This window comes from Oenanthe melanoleuca, chromosome 4, assembly GCF_029582105.1.
Source record: "Oenanthe melanoleuca isolate GR-GAL-2019-014 chromosome 4, OMel1.0, whole genome shotgun sequence".
NCBI classification, from domain to species: domain Eukaryota; kingdom Metazoa; phylum Chordata; class Aves; order Passeriformes; family Muscicapidae; genus Oenanthe; species Oenanthe melanoleuca.
The window spans coordinates 23,675,649-23,697,715 of NC_079337.1; the positions used below are offsets into that span (position 1 = coordinate 23,675,649).

At 41.2% G+C, this 22,067-nt stretch overlaps 1 protein-coding gene across 7 annotated transcripts in view; it reads right to left on the reverse strand.

The window, feature by feature from the left end:
• Positions 1-7,527: 7,527 nt before the first annotated feature.
• LEF1 (lymphoid enhancer binding factor 1) overlaps positions 7,528-22,067 on the reverse strand; it is a 70,465-nt gene continuing 55,925 nt past the window's right edge. For 5 of the 7 annotated variants that reach the window (XM_056489406.1, XM_056489402.1, XM_056489405.1 and 2 more), the window contains 2 exons: positions 21,627-21,675; positions 7,528-8,641 (listed from right to left, as the gene is read on the reverse strand). In XM_056489406.1, coding sequence (XP_056345381.1) covers positions 8,562-8,641; positions 21,627-21,675 — 129 coding nt within the window. In that variant the 3' untranslated portion in view covers positions 7,528-8,561. Of the gene's footprint in view, positions 8,642-20,936; positions 20,978-21,626; positions 21,676-22,067 lie in introns of all 7 variants that reach the window. The other 2 variants (XM_056489407.1, XM_056489404.1) reach the window with 1 other exon arrangement.

Here is a 22,067-nt window from a genome sequence, read left to right on the forward strand (position 1 = left end):
CAGGTGTAAGACACCTGTATTTCACAGGCTTTTTAGTTGTTAGTTTTCTCTAAAGAGATTGTAAAAGGTAAACTGTTTCTGACAACTGTGACAACTGCTTTATTTTTCTGAATATGTCAAAAGGGCTAATGGGTTCCTTACAGCTGATGTTGCAATCCTTTCTTCATTGCAATTTAGGGTGAAATTTCTAAAAGCCTTTTATTTCAGTTGGAAGCCTAGTGATGTTTTCCAGAATGTCTAAACAGATGAGGCATCTAGCTTCCTATGATTTCTTCTCAGTACTGAAATCCCTCTCAGAACTTGAAAAAAGTATTTATTGAAGAGCCTGATTTGGGGGGTACTAGTTTATTTTTAGGTCTTGAGCCTAATTTCCAAAGTAATGGGGAATATTAGAAAAAAACTGGCAAGGACCTTAATGGCAAGTTCTCCAACCTCCCTTCAGTTCTTGAGACAATGTGAAAGAAAAAGCAACTTTCATACTTTTCTTCCCCTGTTTCCTCTTTGTCTACTTTTTTGAACACAATTACTTGCAGGAGCAAAATTCTGCTCTTGCTAATTAGTAACTTCAGACAGTAGCAATGAGACTGTGATTCTAACAGTTGGGAAAAAGTACTGATTTCTCCTCCTGATTTCTTCACCCTCTCCTTTCACTTCCTTTTGAATCACAGGGTTATCCTGTCTGCTTATGGATGGATTTCTGAGTTCCTTTGTGACATCAGTGTCAGAGAGTGAGCAGTGGATACCCAAATAATGTTTTAAGTGCCTTAAAAGACTTTTGTGAGTCCTTTGAGGAGGAGCATGGGTGAAATAGACTGCAGGGAAATAGTTCATTGAGAGGGAGCTGCTTTGAAAGAGGCTGTGGATTCTGAAACCAGTCAGGGTGCTTTTAGGAAAATGGCACTGTGTGTGAAGTGTGAGATTGAGGATGGGCATTTAAATAGCTTACTTTAGAGTAAGAGACATAAGATATTGGAAATCTAATTTATTTAGTTCTAGAGAGATGAGGATAGGCGAGGGTTTAAAAATGGTAATTTTTTCTTGTAATAGGAGAGAATATGGGGGACAGAGAGAAGATGCTGTGAATTTCACATATGTAGTTTTCCTGATACATTTTTTTTTTATTGCTTTAAACAAAAGCATTACTTAAAACTGAGGAAGAAGTCTCTCTTTCTTAGGGACTTAGCATTTTATTTTTGGCTAAGACTGAAAGCTATTGTTGCCTAAGTTGACGCTTAACTGGCAAATCTATGAACTGAAGCCAGTATTGTTACTTGGATCTAAATTTGTAAGGACATTTGGTTGTCATAGATTAAAAGAGGAACATATAGTTTACCTCAAAGACAGAGTTATATTCTAAAGGCTATTTGCTCATGTTTACAGCTGAAGTAATTGCTTATTCTATTTACATGTGATATTTGAAGTAGCAGTGGAAGGGGAGAATAATGGGAAACAATGATGAGTATGTCAAATGGTCATACAATAGGCACTATCTTCACCCAGAGGCTCACTGTTTTTTAGCAAAGGCCAGAGCTTTTCCACAGTGGTACACATTTCTAACATTACAAGCAGGAATGTTTCTAGTGAAAATTATGACTTTGAAAAATTGCTTTTATTGTGTTTTTAGGGAATGAATGGTTTCAGTGACAGGTAAGACTGGGCTTAGCTACTGCTGGTATCAGTTTGACTTAGAATGTAATTCATATTATGAGAGTAGTGCTAGTACCCAGGTACATAGCTCAACTTGCAATGGATTTATATTGAAACTGGGAAATAAAATCTAAAAATCAATCTAAAATGAGTGCCATATTCTCTACCTTCTGCAGGCAAGGAAGTGGTTTTGAAGAACTTGCTGAATCTGCTCGGAAATGGAGAGAGAAGTAACAAAGTTTGGTACTTGGCAGCTGGAAATCCAGCGAGAGTTAGAGTATTTTAGATACCTTTGACTAGAAGTGATTTCAAAATGTGAATTAGCAAGGACATCCTTTAACTCACACTACTGTATGCTGCGAAGAATGTGGCAAGCTTTTTTTTTTTTTCTCCTGGTTAGGAATTGTCTTCTACTTAAATTAATTAAGTATTGGCAACAATGTCTAAGAGAAACTGTTTGAAATCTGGTAAAGGGACAGGTGAGAAAGTCCTGCCTAGTCTTCGTTGTTCAGCTGAGCAGTTGGAACTGCACTTTTCCATTTCATCTTTTCTGTGAGTGTTACTTCTCCTTAGTTTACCCTCAGCCTAAGTGTGGGTCTCTTCACACTTCCCTGGGGTCATGGCAGTGTAAATTCTACAACAGCAGTAGTGCCCCCAATAGAAAATAGTTTAGGTGAAACTCTTAAATCCACACCCTTCAGCTTTCTTTGTGCTTGGTTCTTTCTGTTCTGTCTGGGTTCCCTTGCCATTGCTTCTGAAAGTGAGCTAACTCCTGCCCAAAAGTGGCACAGGGTTAAGCTAGTGAGACAACAGCTGGAATAAGGTGATCTGAAGAATTCTTTGAATTTTGGTTGATAAATATAGTATATTCCATGTTTCTATAGTTGTGTAGTAGCTGTTATGGTAACTGTACCTGTAGTATAGCTGTGTGCATCTCATTTAAAATATCCTTTAATTCTTCCATCTGTGGTTTACATGAGTTACATGTAATTGTATCTGATCCTCACAACATACCTGGAAGCTAAGGAAGTACCATCCTTCAAATGTGCTTGGGTAACAGATATGGAGGGAAATTCTCTCTTCACTTGTCTAGAAAATAGTCTTTCTTCCTTCAAATTGTATTTATTTCCAAACTGAACAGAATAAAAATACAGTATAAGTGTTTAGACCTGTGCTAGATTGAAGTCCATTTTTCTAGGTTCCTAGGAAATCCGGCATTAGGTCATTGGAAGGGGGGACTGCTTCTGAGTGGGTGAGAGCAGTTAGCAAAGCTGTTCCATCAGCAGGGAACTCTTTCTGCCAGGGAGGACAGCCCAAGAGCAGAGAAGTCAGTCAAATGAGAGAAGGGGGAGGAGGGAGGAGCCCTAGAGTAGAAGAGAAATCAAATGGACTAGAGGAAGAAGGGAATAAACCACTCGAATATTGAGAAACAGCTTACAATTCAGTTTCAGTGTGTAATTTCAGTAAGTTCACACTTACTAAACAATTAAATATGGGTAGTCAGTGCTTTAGAGTACCAGTATAGGCAGAATTAGACTGCTCAGTGACTAAGTGCTGTGAGTGGTTTGATTTCTGGGTTGTGCAGTTATACCAGTCCCAGTCAAAGGGAAACTTTGACCATATGTGAAATCTGCCTTATAAAATTTGAATTTTCAAACGGTGGCTAAAACCATTCATGGTTGAATTTGTTGAGGGTTATTAGATTAGTGTGTTTTGATTGTGGATTCTTTCAGGCTACTGTCATAAGAACTTGAGTACAGTTTGAAGCTATCAGATCTTTCCAGAAAAAATGCAGTGGCTGTTCTGTCACATGATTTGTTTCCAAATATGATTACTGCCTATTAATTTAGGATTAAATTAGGAGTGTAGAATGAAAGAAGTTGCTGCTGCTGATGTTAATAATGACAAAATTAAACAGAGAAGAGTAAAAAGGCAGCATATTTCAGGGTAGCAAAAGCAGCAACTAGAATGTAAGAATCTGGTCCATCACAGGCTTTTTTCAGTCAAGGGATGTAGTCACTGCCATGTTGTGCTGTGTGCTGTCTCCTCTTTTGTTACCCAGCACTTTGCTTTCAGAGGCAGATGCCAAGCAAATGAATCCTATAGCATTTTGCTTTGTCAATATCTGAGTCCTTATTTCTGTGGCTTTTTCTCCCTGTGTTAAAAAACAGAGATGCCTTAACTCAGCTGAAGAGATATCCTGTAGGACTTTTTGAGCCATTTTTTTATTCTGCTGAAGATTTTATGTCACTTACCTTTTCTCAGCACAGTGAACAGTATGGACTTCTTGAGTGAGTTGCTCTTCTGTTATGCAGCAGAATTTTTTGTCCTGGCTCTGCTGGTTTATGCTGGTTTTCCATAACAGGTTAATGAAACTGTTGCTTATTTGTATGTGTTTGGTTTCTGGAAGGTGGGATGGGTGAGTTTATCAAAGTGTGGTTTGTAGAACATCATTCTCAAGAAGAAAAACCTTAGTTTTCTAAGGTTCCCAGACCAGGTATGCAGTGACTATTATCTCAGCCAAGCAGACATCTGTGATTCAGTGAAGGCATGGTTGTTACAGGAGTGTCCCAGCCAAAGAGGAGGCATCATTTGAAACCCAAGTTCTGAAGGTATGACTGTTTATCTGGAAGAATGGGGAGCAGTATTTCAATCCTTGTTTTGGCCCAGCCAAAAACTGGTGAATTAGAGGTTAATTTACCCTATTTCTGGCACATATGTTCCTTTTCCTGGGCAGATGCTCATTTGCTTGCTTGGCTTTCTAAACTTGAGCTTCATATCTATGAGGAGACTCAAAGGGTAAATTCATACATTAATCCAGAGTTTCTCTTCCTGATGTATAGTGGAGAAATGAATGTGTTTGGGCATACTTTCAGGTTTTTGATTTCATCTCAGGATGTGTTTATAGCCAACCATTTTCCTGTTACAGCTTCTCCTTTTTAGCCCAGTAGTTTTTCACTGACCTGACTTAGGAGAAATGTATTCATAGCTGACAGACTTCTGGCTATTTGTGGATTTACTTCTTTCCCCTCTAATTTTCTACTTTGTATTAGGTCCTTGTTCTGGAGGAGAGGCTTCCTTGTATGTTAGTCCCCTTGCAAATTAAGGGAAAAAACTGCAGCTGACTTATGGGAGAGGTTACAGGGCATTTCTTTAGTCTCAGTAGCATCCTTTGTTTTCTGCCAGTCTTGCTTTCACCTAATTAGCTGCCATGTAGATCAGAGCAGGAAGCCACCAGGAAACAGAATGGTTGCTTCAAAGCCTTGTGCACTGTAGTGGTTTCAAAGGGGTGCAGACAACTGATGCTGTGGATTCTGCTGTCCTAGAGCCTGGAGCAAGGATTGGGTCCTTAAGGTCCTACATTTGCTGCAAATTGACCCAGCACCCAAGCTATCCCTTGTACAACTAAGTTACTGCCTTTTCTGTTGCCTAATCCGAAGTGGGAACTACAACAGAAGATAATTCAGTAGAGCTGGTGAGTCCCTATAATCACAACTAGTGAATCTGTCATCACTTGCTGTGTAAGAAGCCAAAGTTAGCTGAAGCATTGTTCTTTTATGTAACACAGGGAAAATGGCTCTGGTCCAAGTGATCCAGAAGCCTGAGGAGACAGACCATCCTGTGATGTTGGCCTGATTAGCTGTAAATAATCCTGGCTCAGCTCCCCTGTTCTGTGTCTGCTGTTTTTGGTGAGGGGAGGGTGAAGGCTGTGTGTTTCCTAGGTACTGGGATAGCTCTGTGTTTATGAACTAGACTACCCATGCTGTGATCCATGCAAGAACTGCTTTTAGTACATGCACAGAACCAAGTGTGGGGGCAGAGAGTGGTTTGTGAATGCTTGTACAGAAGTGTCTGGATAATTAACTCAGCCATTAGGTAGGAACATTTAAATCCTTGAAGATGTTTTCTGTGGGAAATACAGGATAATCATCTCCTCAGGCACCCAAAAGAGACAACGTTAGATTCTGATGTCTGCCTAAATTGCACATCAGGAATTTAGGTGCTGGTTTTGAGTCTCACATGGACTAATTTGTTCCATGTCAGAAGGGTTTAAACCTAGTCTTACAGCCAGGGCAGTACCATCATCGCTTGGCCATCTTTACTAGCTCATCTCTCTCCACTGACAAGCTGGCACAGACAGTGAGGGCTCCTTTGGTCCCACAGGAACAAATGCCAATTAGCAGGGGAGGGCAGGAGTGGACACAGACCCAGTCACAGGGGATATTCGGGGATAGCTGGGTTACTCTGTTTCAGGTGCTCTCATGGCAGCATCCTAAGCCTTGCATATTACTTAACCTTTCCCATAGCTGCTGTATGTGAAAGGTCTTTGATCTGTGAATGAGCCCAACACATGGTGCTCGTTCACTGTATATTAACAGCAGAGATATTATTTTTAGCTCCCAAATTCTTTTTCTTCACTATTAGAGCTGAAAGACCTTTCCTCCTTAAAGCAGGCAACTGTTTGCAACAGTGTATTGGGGACAGCGTGCTACATGAAGCCAACCCTTCCATTGGGAGCTTTTTTTTTCAAATTGGGTAAATGGCTTTTTAAATAGCCATTAAAAAAATCTAAACGAAGTAGTCATGTTTTATAAAGTTCTAAAAAGAACTCTGTCTTTGGAACATGTAATTTGCAGATCTCACTGCAGTAATCCTTGATTTAGACCAATTACAGCACTAAGTACTTGCCTTTTTTTCCCCTTTAAAAAACAAAACCAAACCCCAAACCAAAAGCAAGACAGGTTTCCAGCAAAGGCTGGGATAATTGAATGGAAACATAGCCAAGTCTTGCAAAACTCCAGTATACAGTTGCTATTCTCTCAAGAGATATTTTCTCCTGCCATCTGAGAGCCTGGTCACTTGTTTTTTTATGTTAGGGGGTTTTTTTTGTTGTTGTTGTTTTTTGGGTTTTTGTTGGGTTTTTTTTGTTTTTAACGTAATCACTAGTTGCTAGAAATAAATATTGCAAGAACTAATGTGCTAGTTACAACCTTAAAACTGGGCATGTGTGCAGTGCACACTGGTTTAAGAGGAAGCTGTTTTATAACATTTTTAATTATCAAATTTCTTATGCAACCAAGTGAAAGGGTCATTTATAAACAATCCAGTTCCAAAGCTTCCTTAGGCAGTAACTGACCTATGTCATTTCTTGTAGCTTAAGCTTGACTCAGTCCAGTCTCACACCAAACAAGATTTGGAAGCTGGAATACAAAAAATGCTGATTCAATGTACAGTTCATAATATTTCTTTTCCACTCACAAATCAGTGGAGCACTTTATCTATGGCTCCAGTGTCTGGGTTTTTTTAAAGTCCCTTAGTAGAAGTGAGGCAGTGGTGCTGCTTGCTATGGCAGGAACATCTCCCAGGCACCACTGGCAGTAGGCAGGCCATGATGATTCTGGATCAGGCCCTGGCTGTGGAATAATTCATACAGTAACAAGAAATTTAACTTTAGGCTTCTACCTCTTGTGTGGGCATGGACTGCACCCAGAAAGAAGCAAATCTGTATTCCTAATCATCAGCTTAAACCACTGCTCCCTTCACTAGGATTTTGCTAGGAAAATGATGATGGAGAGATCCTTAATATTTCCACTTAGGTCAAAGCTAACTGAGCAGCACAACAGTGCATTGAGCCTCCCCATTCCTTATTTATGTTATGGAACTGAGACTTCTGCTCACTTTTCAAATAAAAAAATCATTTTCCAAAATCACTCCAGGTGAGCAAACAGCCAAACAGACACATTGCATTTCCTGCTACAGAAGATTGAGCCAAAAGTGTTCAGCCTTACAAGTGACTGTGCCCTCCTGAGCTTGCTTCTACCTTTGAGGGATTCTAGCAGAAACCATTCTTTTTTTTTTTAAAGCCAATTTTAAAGACAGTTAACTTTCATTTTATTACAAAGCTTTTATTAAAAAACAAATGCTCAGCACATTAACTCAAACTGGAATGACAAAAAAAAATTGGTTGACAGTATTTTTGGCAAAGGCTGTGCCTTACTATTTTAAAAAATGGGTACATCAATGCTCATTTCAACAACTGGCATAAAATCCCACTAACAGGCTAACAAAAACAGATACAAATACAGAACAATTGAAGTAATAATTCAAGTGCTGGGCTTTTTACAAGGAGAGGGGGAATGGGTGAGAAGGAGAACTCACTGCAGTCAGATTTGCTGGATGTATTGCTTATGTTTACAGAGTAGATGATGCAAGACTAACGTGTCTACTGACCAGCTGACTGTTGTTACATTTATTTAGTTCTATAGGACACTGTATTATATAGACTGAGAGGCCACTATTTGTTACAAATAGTTTAACAAAACAGCCACCTTTTTTCCATACAGATTTTTCCTCTGGCAGAAAAAAAAGAAAAACTCCTTTTATTTAAAAAGTATTTCAGATTTCTGACACTTGTTTAAAAGCTCATACCTAGTAAAATATACACCAAAGAAATTACAAACTAAAAGTTAAAATATAAAAGCATTCAAGTTTCTTAAAAAAAGCTAAAACCAAAATTGATCCTGTCGCACCATTAAATAAAAAGAAGGTTGAGCGTGTCATCCTGGTCCAGGCAAATTCCATTCCTTGATGTGCTGTATGGGGCAGCTGTGGTCTAGGTTATTCTGCTGGCTGAAGCAGGCAGAGACAGCCATGCTACTGTGTTTGCTGACTCAATATGGACACAGATGAGATGGGGGCTTAAGAGTGCAAGGCAGAGGTGAAGACAAAAGCTGCTCTGCTGACCCAGGAGCTCGTTTGCTCTATTTATATCAGGGCTGGACCTCGTGATAGTGAAGGATTTTGGCAGTGATTGTCTTTATGATTCAGTGTCTCTAGCAGTGACATCAGGGTGAATGACATCCTGGACAGACTCCTTGGGGGTGGTCTGTGCGGATGAAGGGCACACCTAGGGTTTAACAAGCTTCCATCTCCAGAAGGGGTCCTGGTGTCGCCGCCTTTGCTTTGCAAGTTGAGAAAGCATTTCTTTTCCCACCTACAGGGAAGCAGGGAGGAAGAGAGAGAGAGTGTGATAAAGACTATCTGAAGCCTTTTAAAAAAAAATGAATTCTTCAAACAAGCTGGTGATGAGTCACTGTAACTCTTACAACTGTGTTAGTGGAATGTGCATTACAATGTCAAAGTTAAATGCAGAATTCATTACTACTTGCTTTTGCTTGAAGTTTGCAACTATATTTATGGAAAGTGCTTTGGACTGTAAAGGGATACCAGCTAGAAAGGTGGGGTTTTAAACATCCAGCATATTACAGAAGTACTTCCCTTTTGTAGTGGATTTCATTTATCTACAACATTTGACCCAGATACCATTACAAAATTAGACAGCCTTGGGCTTTAGTACTGCAGTGCAGTGGTTGAGGTCAATTAAACCTCTATTTCAGAGCCTCAAGCTCTACTCCCTGCAGACATTAAAAAATGCTGTCTTCTGCAAGCAGTTTGGTAGGGGAATGTGGTGAATGAGGCTCGTGTGAACACTAATTCTACCATCATCCATCCATCCTCATGACTAGAGAGGATTTGTTCTGCTCTTCAGCAGGGTAGGGAACATCTTCCAGCTGTGTAAGAACCATGGGCCTCCTCACAAGCAGTAAAGTTCACTAGATCTTGGAAGGATTTATATTCTTAGAGCGTGTGAAATGGCCCATAGTATAGGCCTAACAGGAACTGCTTATCCAAAAAGGAACAGTTTAACAGTTTTCCTCCCTAGGTCTCTGGGTTACATCAGCTGATTTATGAAATTGCCAACTCAACCATCACCCTTGCCCTTCTGATCCAGACAAGTGGGTTATAACAGGGTCTCCACCCAAAATCTCTCTGATGAGTCAGACGTTTTTCCACACATGGACGCATGCTCTCCAGTTACTGTCTGGGGATTATTGGTATCAGAAAAATCAACATTAACCTCTAGGTCTCCATGTACTACTCAACTGCCAAACAAGTAGAAGGCTCAATGAACAAAGCTTTTGAGAGTGATAAAAATTAGCACAAGAATGCAGTTCAGTGGAGAAGATAAATGAATTTTCACCAGAAGAAACACAAAATGCTTAGTCACATAAAGAAGTTACACTGCCAGCACCCTGAGTCACGCAAGGCAAGACAGAACAAGTTTATGAAGAAATGGTTTAAACCACAAGTCAAACTTCTTTTAGGCTAATCATGATAGATAGACTGCTTAAGCCTGCAAGAGCCACAAGCTGAATTAGCCAGCAAATTTTACATTACATTACATTTCAGCAGTATTTAAACCAGGGCCATTTATAACTGAGCACCCACCTCCCATCAGCTGCAGGATCCATGTAACCCATTGCAACACAAAGTGTTTCACTCATAGTGGATGAGTAATGTGGCAGCTCATGAGTAAGGAGTTACACTGCCTCAGGTAGTAGAAAGGGTACAAAATCAGTGTTAGAGGCTTTTTACCCTATCCAGGGTAGAAAGCCTCTAACACTGATTTTGTACCCTTTGATTTTAATCAGCATAAGCTAAGGCCCCAAAATCTTACTAAACAAGTTGACTCCTTATCAGAGATCACCCACATGGCTATTGTCATAGTGCAAAGTTGAGGACACTTAAGTTCAGCTGCAAAGGTAGAAAAGGCCAGCACGAATTTATAGCAAACTGCTCTGTGTAGCTTAGAGTTGGTTCAGGCTCCCTTGTCACCCAAATACTGCCATCCCTGATACATAAGGAATAACTTACACCTGCTGCTGGTAGCCATAAAAGGACATTGAAAGCCACTGAGGCCTCTTAAACAGCATGGCTAGAAGACCACTGGCAAACCAGCAGTTTCAACAGAGGTGGTCTGTATTGACTAATTCAGTTCCTATTTCCTCATAAAACCAACCCATGTCCCAACTAAAAAAAGCCTCCTGAGCTTCCTGCCTTTTTTTTCCCTATTTTCTATAAAGTAGCACAGTGCTCCGTAACACGTGCGGATCAAAGAGCTACGAAGGGCTCTACCTTTCCAAGGAGCACGAAAGAGAGGCCAAGCAAACAGCAGAGAAACACTGGGGAGAGCACCCTGCAGCTTTATATTTATTTTGTGCCTTTTCATCCCCGATTTTCAAAGGTTTGGTCCAGGTTGCTCTTCCTGGGAAGGTTTTCCTCTCAGTCTTACATGAAAACATTCAGCTTCCTGTTGAGGAATGGCCTTGAGGCGCCAGGCCAGTAGTTCACAGCAGTCTGATACAAGCACTGTGATTCAGAGCTACTCCCCATTAGCAGCCAGGAATGTCTACTTCACTGAAGGAAATGAAATGCTCTTCTGTTGAGATGGTTCCCTGCCTCCTCCCCCCTTCCCTTACCAGCAAGCTGTCTTTGAAGTCAGGAGGTTAAAATAACGACTGTGGCCTTGCTCTGGCCCTTCAGCTTTTTCCAACAGCGGCCATTGCTTCTTTCCCAGTCCAGAGGCAGCTTTTGCAGCGCCTGCCTCCTTTCCATAGCTCCTAACTATGCCCAGCTCCTCTAGAAAGGCTGCAGACACCACGGTGATTCTGGGAGGGGACAGGCACAGGGAAGCCCCACGTATTTTTATTTCCAAGCAGTACAGCAAATTACACAGTAGCTGTCCTTAAAACAGCATCTAGAACCCAGCCTTTCCCCTGCTGCACATTAAGGCTACATGCTGGAAATTGCTTCTGCTGCTGATAAACCAAATAATACCTAAAACATACGAGTGATGATGGTGTTGCCTTACAGATATAAAACAGGTCAAATCAGGATTCTTTTCAAGAAACCACAGGCATGTGCTAAGGAGACTGAAGACTTCCCACATCTAAGGCTTCACTGGGGGGCTGCAGCTGAAGTCTCGCCAGGCGAGGCATGCCCTAGCAAAGCCCAATCCACAAGTGAAGTCGGCACAAATCAAAGACTGCAATTACAGCTCCCTGGCTGTGGTTAGGCTTCAAAGAAAGTGCTGCAAGTCACATTTTACATATGTGAAGTCTTGAGCCTGAGCCACAATAGGAGGCACTGTCTGTGCCATTTGCAGTGCACATCTGACTGCAGGAGGAAAGGGGAAAAGAAAAAGAAAACAACGTCTCGAGAAAGAAACAGACAGAAGATTCAGGAATAATACAGTGCAAAAAGAAAAGCCTTACTACCAAAATGGTAAAACTGTAATTCAGGAATTGCTACAGTAAAACTAAAGTCTCCTGGCAAGCCTGGGCTCCGTGGCTGAGGGGATCACAAGGAGATCTGAAGTCATCTCCATGCTTTGGAATGAGATGGATTGAAGGGTGGTCCAAAAAAGGCTTGTTCTCCTCCTCTGGTCTTTTAACTTTTCTAGAACAAGGGAGAGAATGCAGCTTCATCCAGTTATGCTAATCAGAAAAGGTTATTGAAGAAAGTCTGGGTCAGTACAGCAGTAAGTATGGAGTAAAAGAGATATACCTAACCCTTCACAGAGGGCAAGGGATATTAAACATTTTAAATGAGGTACTTTTTTTCTACACCTTTCCCTATCGCGTTGTTTGGATACAGTTCTAAGAAGAGACAAGATTACATATAGCGGGCAGCCACATGTATTTTTTTAAAATACATGTCTTGTAATCCAGTACTTCAAACAACATGGCGAATTCAAGGACCCAAAATCTGAAACTGTCATTTACTTTGTAAGTCCAAAACGAACATGTTCGACTTACTGCCAGCCATGGTTTATTCAGTGCTCCAGAGACCTGGCTATGCAAACCCAGATTGTTATTTATCAGGGTGGTTTGTGCTGTCTGTGAAGTCCCTCTGTATTTTCTCTCAGAGCAGAGCTGCAGAGGGTTTCAGGCACAGGCAGATAGATGCCGGCACTGCAGTCTGCTCCTCTTCCTGCCCAGCTGTGCCATGGTTTGTGGGTTTAGCCCAAACCAGATCCTTGACATGTTCAAGGCAAACACAAACAAACTCTCCACAACCCTTGTTGTTTTTAAACAAAAAAAGCACCTCCCAACAAAACCCCAGTCATTTCAGTAATCCAATTTGCTGCAGGGTCCCACAAGCTGTTACAGAACATGGAGAGACCTACGGCAGACAGGAAAAAGCCCTCTCTGCAAGAGCTGGATACCAGCAGGCGGCAGAGGAAACTTTTTAAGCTGTCTTTGTATCCCAAGAAATGACATAAAATTGGGCCCTAAAACTGTAACAGATGCTGCCATGTTGAAACTATGTTAATATGAAGTTTTTCTTGGTCTGTCCAACCCCTCCATCACCCTTGCTACTTTTAACCTGTATCTATTGCAGGTAACTGTGAATGGAAACTCCAACAGCAAATTATTCACTGCTGTTTCAAATGCCCTGAATTAACTGCCCCTGAAAATACCTCTCCATTAACTACAAGTGGAGCCTGGAGCCCTAACTTCTGTCCTCATAGTTTGACCTCAGCTAGATGCATTATGTGAGCAGCAGGAATATTCCTCCCCCAGCCTTCCCAAGCCAGAGACCTCTTCCAGGGCAATTAGTTTCAGCATGGAAAACGCCCAGGTATTTTAGGTTCCCATTTTGTGCAGCTGATGGCAGTGATACCAAGCAGGTGTGGCTCTTATCAAAGTGTAGGCAGCACAAAACTACAAACCCTATCACCAAGCTAGAATCTTTAAAATTATCTTACTGGGAGACCCAAGACATGTTTTTCCTGTTGGGGGTGGGAGGGGAGAGAGGCTCCATGTTTATAATAAAAACCAGATTGCCTCTAGACAGCTGTCTCTAGCTTCTTAAAGAGGAACAGTATACTAAAGGCGAGGAAGAGGGGGGAAGACACAGGTTTGTCTCCTTTCTGTATCTTTGTGGCATATAATAAATATTCAGAAGACTGTTTTTAAAATTATTTATTTTCTAGACTGAGAGCTAGGGGCACTGAAATTGCTACTTCAGTTTTCATCTGCTGTAACAGGGAAGAACATGAGGTCTGGTAAAACAGTAAGTGAAATTTCTTTCAGAAGAAATAACATGGGTAGTTTCCTTTGTAGGTATTTTTTTCTGCCACAATTAAACATAGGTTAGAATTTACAGTACTTTGAAAGATAATCTCAACAGTTAAATCTTCTGATACTTGGAATAATTTAAATAGTTGTCTTCATGAAACCAAAGGCAAGTCAGATGTAACCTGGATATCTTCTTGTGCTTCCATCAACTTTCCTGCACACAGGCATCCACAGAGCCACAGTACAAGTACAAGACAACAGTACCCAGAAACCACCACAGGATTCAAACATACCAAATTCACTTTGATGCAATTAACTCATCTCATCATATAATCTCTCCTGGTCCAAAATACACAACAGGAAGTCTGTGTACCTCAAAAGACACACATATGTGAAGAAAACCAACTGTTCATCAAAACACAGTCCCACCTAGTGTGTGATTTGCCTTTACACCATAGAAACCAATTCTGTGTAGTTATTTTGGCAATAATATTTTACCATGTGCAATTTCAGGTATCCCTGAGATGAAGGATAGATAGAAGGCTCTCATAACTCCTGAGTTTAACTCGGATACAACTTAATATTAATGAGGGAATACAGATCCTGTAACTTTCGAAAGGAGGAAGGAACTTCAGAAATCATGCTCTCTTTGCTCACTTAAGCCTACTTTGCTCTTTTAACCCCTGATTCCACTGCACTGATGCCTGTGGCAAGAACACCAATTCAGAGATGGTTACTTTCCTCAGTTGCCTCTACCCTGCTCACACATTATGTCCCACTGCCAGTGACTCCTTCACTGCACAAATGCTTCAACATTTGCTCCTACCACTGGAAGGAGGAGCTGAAAGCTCATGTCCTGAAAGCTCTCACTAAAGCCCATAATGTCTCACTGACTTGCCAGGCTCATGTTTTAACTGGCCAGGCAGTGGTGCTTCAGTTGGCCCTGCTATGAAGTTACCTACTTGCACAGTTTTCCAATCTGCAAGCTTGCAAAACTGTCTATATAGTGCAGTCTTAACAAGCAGGGAAAGGGTCAGAGATTTAAAAGATGATGTGCATAGAAAATTCTTAAAGAGGAGGATTAAGGAACTGACTGATATGAGAAGGTTTGCTCTATTAGCAGTGTTGCTCTAATATTATGCTTAAGGATATTTGGTTCTGTTCTGTTCTTTTGGTTACTTTTGTCTTCAGGATGGCTAGGTTTGCATTCATGTGTATCAGAAGACTTCTTTAATAATAATCTCTAAAATCAAAAGCAAATGGAAGCAAAACACAGTGCCAGGGTATGCTAAGATTTTCTAAGCTTTGATAGAACTGTATTTGAATACAGTCTGTTGAAATGAGAAGACAGATTTCACCCAGGCTTAGTCTCCAGAAACAAATGGGAAAGACTTTGACAATGCCATAAAAACTTGCTTTCTAGCTCATCAGGAACATAACCTCATTTTGAAATTTTTCACGTACATACACCAAAAAAAGTGAAACTGCAATGCAGACCTGAGAAAAACACTAAAATTCTGAAGTTTTCTTCCAATTGGAAATGAAACATTTCAAAACCTTACATCTTATTTATGAAACAGTTTGTTGCTACAAAGTTTTTCTCATGACCTTAGACTTCTCAGTCTGGTGGTGAGTTTACTAAATCCACCAAAATACACCGTTTTCATCCAGAGAAGAATGGTGCACCAGCAGGCAACTCCCTGTCCCCACCCTATCCCACAGGAAGAGTCAGAACAATAGTTGTCCCACTGCTCTCCTCATTCTAGCCCAAGCCACCTACTGCTAACACCTCAGAAGTGAAACAATAATGGGTTTTTAAATCACTTGTAAATGTGGTTAAGTTCAAACTTCATTAAGCATCTCCAATTTCACAGTAGGTTCTGCAACTTGAGTGTCTCCAACAAAACAAACACATTTACCTCCTGAATTACCTGTTTTTTTCATTTGTCAGTGTCAATTTAAAATATGAAACGGTGAAAATCAGCTTCATAAGTGACCACACTGCACTTATTTTGCAAAAATCCTTAAAGTTTTTTCCTTATTTCTCTAATCCCATATCTATGCTGATTGTCTAGTTGAAAGTGTTCTGCTGTTCTTTAATTTGGAAAACCTATGCTTTGCTACTACCCTCACTTACCCACCCATCCCACAGGCTGTGACTGCACTGAAAATAGCCCTTCCTTCCTTCCTGCCTTCCTTCCTTCCTTCCTGGCTGCCTTCCTTCCCTCCACAAGGACCTCCACCAGGATGGTAAGGGGAAGCAGGGACCAGGGTCTGCTCTGCTGCTCCTCTCCCAGCAGGTGTCAGTGCCTCTCTGCAACTGCCACCTGCATGGGGCCCTGGCTTCTCTTTGGGTTTGCTCTTCTAACTTTGCCTCCATGTCAGAGAGCCTGAAAGAGAGGAAGGCTTCTGTCTTTCACCCCAGCAAGGTTAATGTCAGGTCAGAATTAAGCTGAGTGAGGGGACACACAGGAGGGACAGGATGCCATCCAGAGGGAATTGGGCAGGCTTAAGAGGTGGCCTGTCCAAACCTCATGAAGTTTGACAAGTGCAGGTTCTGCAGCTGGGTCAGGGCAATCCCAAGCACAAATACAGGCTGGGTGGAAAATGGACTGAGAGCAGCCCTGTGGGGAAAGGCTTGGGGTGTTGGTGGAGGAGACCCAGCCATGGGCACTCCCAGCCTAGAAAGTCATTTGTGTCCTGGGGTGTATCCAAAGCACTGTGGCCATCAGGGCAAGGGAGAGGATTCTGCCCCTATGCTCTGCTCTGGTGAGACCCCACCTGCATCCTGCATCCAGCTCTGGGGTCCCCAACAGTAAAAGCACATGGACCTGTTGAACTGATCCCAAAGGAGACCACAAAGATGCTCAGAGGGCTGGAGCAGCTCTTCTCTGCAGACAGGCTGGGAGAGCTGGGCTTGTTCAGCCTGGAGGAAGTTCCAGTGAGATCTTATAATAGTCCTCCAGTTCCAAAAGGGGGCCTACAGAAAAGCTGGAGAGGGACTTCTGACAGTGGCATGTATTGATAGAACAAGGGGGAATTGCTTTAAACTGACAGAGGATAGGTTTAGATTGGATATTAGAAAAAAAAATTCTTTAATGTGAGGGTGGTGAGGCCCAGAGAAGTTGCTCCATCTCTGGAAGTGTTCAAAGGTCAGATTTGATGAGGTTTTTAGTAAGCTGGTCTAGCTGGAAGGTGTCTCTGGCCATGGTGGGGGGGCATTGGAGCTAGATGATCATTAAGGTCCCTTTCAATCCAAGCCATGATCTGTCTGAGGGCTATACACATTTTCAGTGGAGGGCTATACACATTTTTAATGGAAATTTTATGCCTATCTGAAATAATACAAATATTTAAATCCAGAAAATTTTCTTCTGCTCATTCCATCCCTCTTGCGTGTGCTGAAGGCCACTATTCGTGGGCAAAATGGGGAATAGGGAAATACAGGAAACAATTTTGAAAGCAAATCAGGACAAATCTCTGCACCACCATCACCACACACATTCTCAGAGAGAATAACTTCGATGCAAGTTCTCCAGGCTGTGTTTAAAGCTTTTGAGCAGTCAAGGGCTGTGGAAAAGGGTATAACATTTCTCTCAATTTTAACTACTCCAGCAGCAATTTCAAGAGCACTGGACAAGCCAGGTTTGAAAACATGCCTCAGAAAGGAAGGTACCACATCCTCTTTGCATCTCCTTTCTCAGATGCTGGCCAAACACCCATGGTCAACCATGACCACAGTCATCAGACACCTCTTTTCCACAGTACTCTGGCTGTGGACTGGTAACTTTTTAGTCCGCTTTCACAGCCTCACTCAATTTTATTTTTAAGTAACAGGGAAAACATAATCCAGTCATAAATTGCTGCCCAAAAATCACCTCTATGCTGAAATTTGGCTCCAATTTCCATGTAGGAAGTTTGAAATGTTAAGATAATTCATTGTTCAAAGTTAAATGGTCTTAATCTGATCCTTTTAAGTACTTCTGATTGCAAATCAGTATTAGTCAAGTTCTCTTGGTTTTGAAAGCTTTGCTAATGCAGATGCTAATTGTCATGGAATTTTGCAACCCACAAATATACTTCTCACAGGTTTTCAGATGTCTATTAAGCTTCTCTATCACTCTCTTTAGCCCTTGATGATATGCCAAAACACAATGTTAAATTATGTCGTTTCCCAATTGCATCCTGCCACATGTTGAATGATGTGCCTTTCAGAGCCCTGTACAGAGCAAGTCATAAGAAGTTAAGTATTTCCATGCTGCAGAACAATGAGGAATTTTTCTTAGTACACTTCTTTTCCCTTACTGATTTCAAAATACTCATGAGATGCTAAAAATCACCTTTTCTTTTTCTTCCAAAAGTCAGACTAGACAGGAAATTGGAAATCTCCACTTCCAAGACAGAATTGCTCCTATTTACAAATCCCCTAGAACACTGTGCTTAAAGTAAAAAATCACCACTCACCTTTCAGAAAGGTGCTTAACAGGTGATCTCTTATCTTTCCTCGTTTCCCCTTCCCTCCTTGGCCTCACCTCAATTTATTTTTAGCATTAGCAGGTCTAATTCCACTCTTGGTTGATTTCAAAATAAGAGAATAAATAAGAGTTATTTCTTCAATAAATCAAAGCTACTTCCAACAGTGTGTTGGGCTATGTCAACTGCAAACAAAATCCTTCTTAGGACAGTTCCACAACTCTTGACACTTTGGAGTAATGCAGGATAAAATATATATAAAAATATAGACTGCAGAGGGTCACGGTGTTCCTAAAGCATTCTGAAGTGTTTTACAGATTGGCCATTTAGCAGGCTGGAGATCACAGAACTCAGTTACATGCTAAGCACTGAAGCCATAAGATGCCTGCTGCTGTGTACAGCCCTTGGAAAAGGGGCAACTTAATGCCACCACCTTGACTTTACCATTCTAATTATGTTCAAGTTAAGAAGCAGGACTAGAGGTCCACCTTAAAAATCAGTTACTTGCTGAATGTTCATGGACAAAAAAAACCCCAACAAAAACCCCACACCCAAAGCCTTCACAGTATCTTAAATCATGTCTGTTTGCATGTCTCTTCCGTTACTTTCCTCTGAACATCCCACCACACAACCCTCCCACCATTTCATCCTTCTCACTTACATCACCGTAATTACAGCCCTGGCTGATCTCCTTTGTGCTGATCTTGAGATTCTTTCTTTGGTCTTGCCACCTACTCATTTCTGATTCTTCTCAGATAACAGAAGGCTTGTCTCCTTCCCAGACCTCCCACCCTCCTTCTCCCTCTTCCTCACACCATCCGTGCGAGTAAGAACGCTATTCCCAAACTTATTATCTCCATCCAGCAAAGACTACAACGGCTCTGCCGTGGGCCTGGTAAGATATTATGCTTGTGGGCAAAACATTCTTTGGATTAGGCTTGCAGAGGGCAAGAGCCTTAACCTTCAGAAGTTTACTTTGAAGTCTGGCTGATTCAGGCTCCCTAAATCATTCTGTGCATCTACTTCCAGCAGGAGCACATCTGTACATCTCCGGTGCAGATCATCCACATGAAACACGTCGTGGGGCTGCCTTCACGTGCATGCATGGAGGCAACAGCACATTCCCCCTCTCTGAAGAACATACTGCTGTTTTCAGACTCTGCCTGAAGACAGAGACAGCTATTGCCAAGAGTTTCCACACTGCTACAAAGCCTAAGAGGATGCAGGAAGGTGGGAGTGTAAAGGTCAAAGGGAGAGGAAACCCCCACACTCCGACCATTCAACCTCTAATACTGAAAATGCAGAGAAACTCCAACAAAAGTAGCTCAGCATAGGGAAGACTATAAGGCATACAAGAAACCAAATACAATCCCTGTTTTTCAGCTGTCACTTGAACCTTAGTTGTATTCCAATCCCAATCAAGTGCTCTGCATCAATTCAAATAAAATTATGGGTATTTTGCCTACTGGTACTGTTAAGATCAAAGTGAAAAATATTCACAACAGTCAGGGACCTGGGCAACTAAGCTGAAATATCAACTGTAGAACTCAAGGTTAAAGCACTTTATTTTTCAGTAAGTATAATGCTCTAAGTAATGATATTTTACAGCTACATTTGTTGTATAGGCTACAGAACCCAACACTGCAATCCACTCTTAAATCAGCATGACTTAGGTACATTGCAAAGGGCAAGGCTGCCTGCTTGCCTGGAAAACTTCTGCTAATTAGGAAGTAAAAAAGAACACAGATTTTGCCTTTTCACTTCAACTTAAAAAAAAAAAAATCTAAAAAACAAATCACCAAAGTCTTGTCTTAACCAAGTTTAGACTAAGCAGCGTAATGGCATAACTCCAGAAGAGGCCTGAATCATGCTGACTGCTGACTGACACACTGCACACAGGAAACTGAAGTTGGCTTTCTCAGGCTGGAAGCCTAAGCAGAGCTGAGGGCCTGCTTTGCTGACTACTCTTGAGTGCCACAGGGAACCTGTGGCCAAAGGAGGCAGAGGAAGAGAGGACAGAGTCCATTTCTGATACAGCGTGTACGTGATTTTGAAAAGTAGTTTTATTTTTTGCATGATTCCTGGACTTCTTGGGAAATCTCCCAAGTGCAATCTGGCTTAATTAGACAGTTTAGAAGCAACTATTGTTTCAAATTAAAGCAATTCCTACTAGAAAACACATCACACAGAGAAACAGAAGTACCATCCTTCCAACACAGACACTGAGAAATTAGAATCTCACTGTGGTACTGTGTGCACTGACAAGCTGACTAGATGGTGTTATTGCCCATGTGTAATCACTAGTCATTCCACCCTCAGTGCAGGTAATATGATACAAAGAAAGAAAACACTGGAATACTGTGCTGGAAATACAACAACCACAAAAAACCCCAACCTGTACCACACAGGAAATATCACTGTACAGCTGTGGGAGAAATTCTGAAACAACTGAAATACAATCCCATTTTCTTAGCAGGTGTTTTGTTAGTATACAGGTGAATAAATTGTTTATAAAAGGTGTACCCAGCCAGCCAGAATCGTGTTGATGTCAGCACATAAAATGTGCTCCAGAGCCAGCATCTACCCTGTTCTTGTGAGCTGTGACAGTCTGGGAGAGCTTGCACCACTTAATAAACCCATCCCTGCTTCACAGGCAGACTTGCAGTGAGTCAGTGAGGTGTGGTCAATTTGAAAATATTATGGTTAAGCAGTGAAATGGTGAACACCTAATAGATAGCCGGTATAAAAACCATCAGTAATCAAAGTAACATTAGCTTTGGGATATGATAGTTCTGCAATTTTTGCTAAATTCATATTATTGCATAAAATTTATAAGAAGGCTTATTTTACAATTCAGTTTTATCAGCAGGAAAGCTTTAGAGATGTTCTTACCATGCTTCAGATGTAGGCAGCTGTCATTCTGGGGCCTGTACCTGTAGAAGATTGTTTTCCTTTAACAAATTTCTGTTACAGAGTTTTTGCACATTCCAAGTAAGTTTGTTTGCTATAGTGTTACATGGAATTTTTTTTGTGTGTGTTTTTTGGTTTTGTTGTTTGGGTTTTTCATGGTTCTTATACCAGCCATTTTTTGTTGGGGAAAACAGGGTGTTTCTTTATATATATATTAAAGGCAAAGAGGAGACTTCACTGATGATTTTAGCCAACCTACTAGGCAGCTGTTAGTGTACAAAGAAATGTAAAATACAGTGAGAAAAAATACAGTTACTACAAAAGGTCTGTGTAAAGTTTCCAGTGTCCAATCATACCACACAGTATTTGAGACACAGTTAAGTCTGAAGATCACACAACACTGATTGAGGAGAAAAGCAGAGGTGAGACAGCACAGTGATTGCAGCAATGAGTAAGTTCAGCCAAAGATGTTGATGCCATCAGGACTGCTGCTCAGAAAGGGGTAAGGGAAAGGAGGCATGGGTTGTGTGAATGGGCACAAGCATTCCAGTATCTTGAAACGTCCATCAGAAGCAAGTGTTAGACAAAAGCTCGTAAAAATTAAATAGCTCAAGCCCTGGTTTCTAAAATACACCTGAGGTGAATGGCAAGTACAAGGTGGTCATGGCCTACCTGATGCTGATTCCTGCAACTTTTCTCTCTTCCTCTTCTTTTTCTTCCCCTGAAAAATAGGAAATTTTATCATACCATTACATGCACATGACTTTATTTTGTCACCTCACAGCAAAAAGTCATCTGGACACTGAAAATGTTAGAAGAACCCTATTACTTCCAGAGTAGCTTTTCTATCCCACTTTTAACTAGGTCAGTGTTAACAAAGTTTGATCTGAGCATCTGTGGAGAAATATGCACATCAGTAATACATATATTTATACCCACATGGAATTACAATTTTTGGCAGTTTTTCAACTGACACTGGCAGCCACAAGCACCTAAGAGACTTCTCATGCTCAATAATCTGATGACACATATGTTGATATCATAATTTATGGCTCTTACAAGAACTCTTCACACGTTCAGATACTTACACAGTCATACATGGCAGGAGCAGAC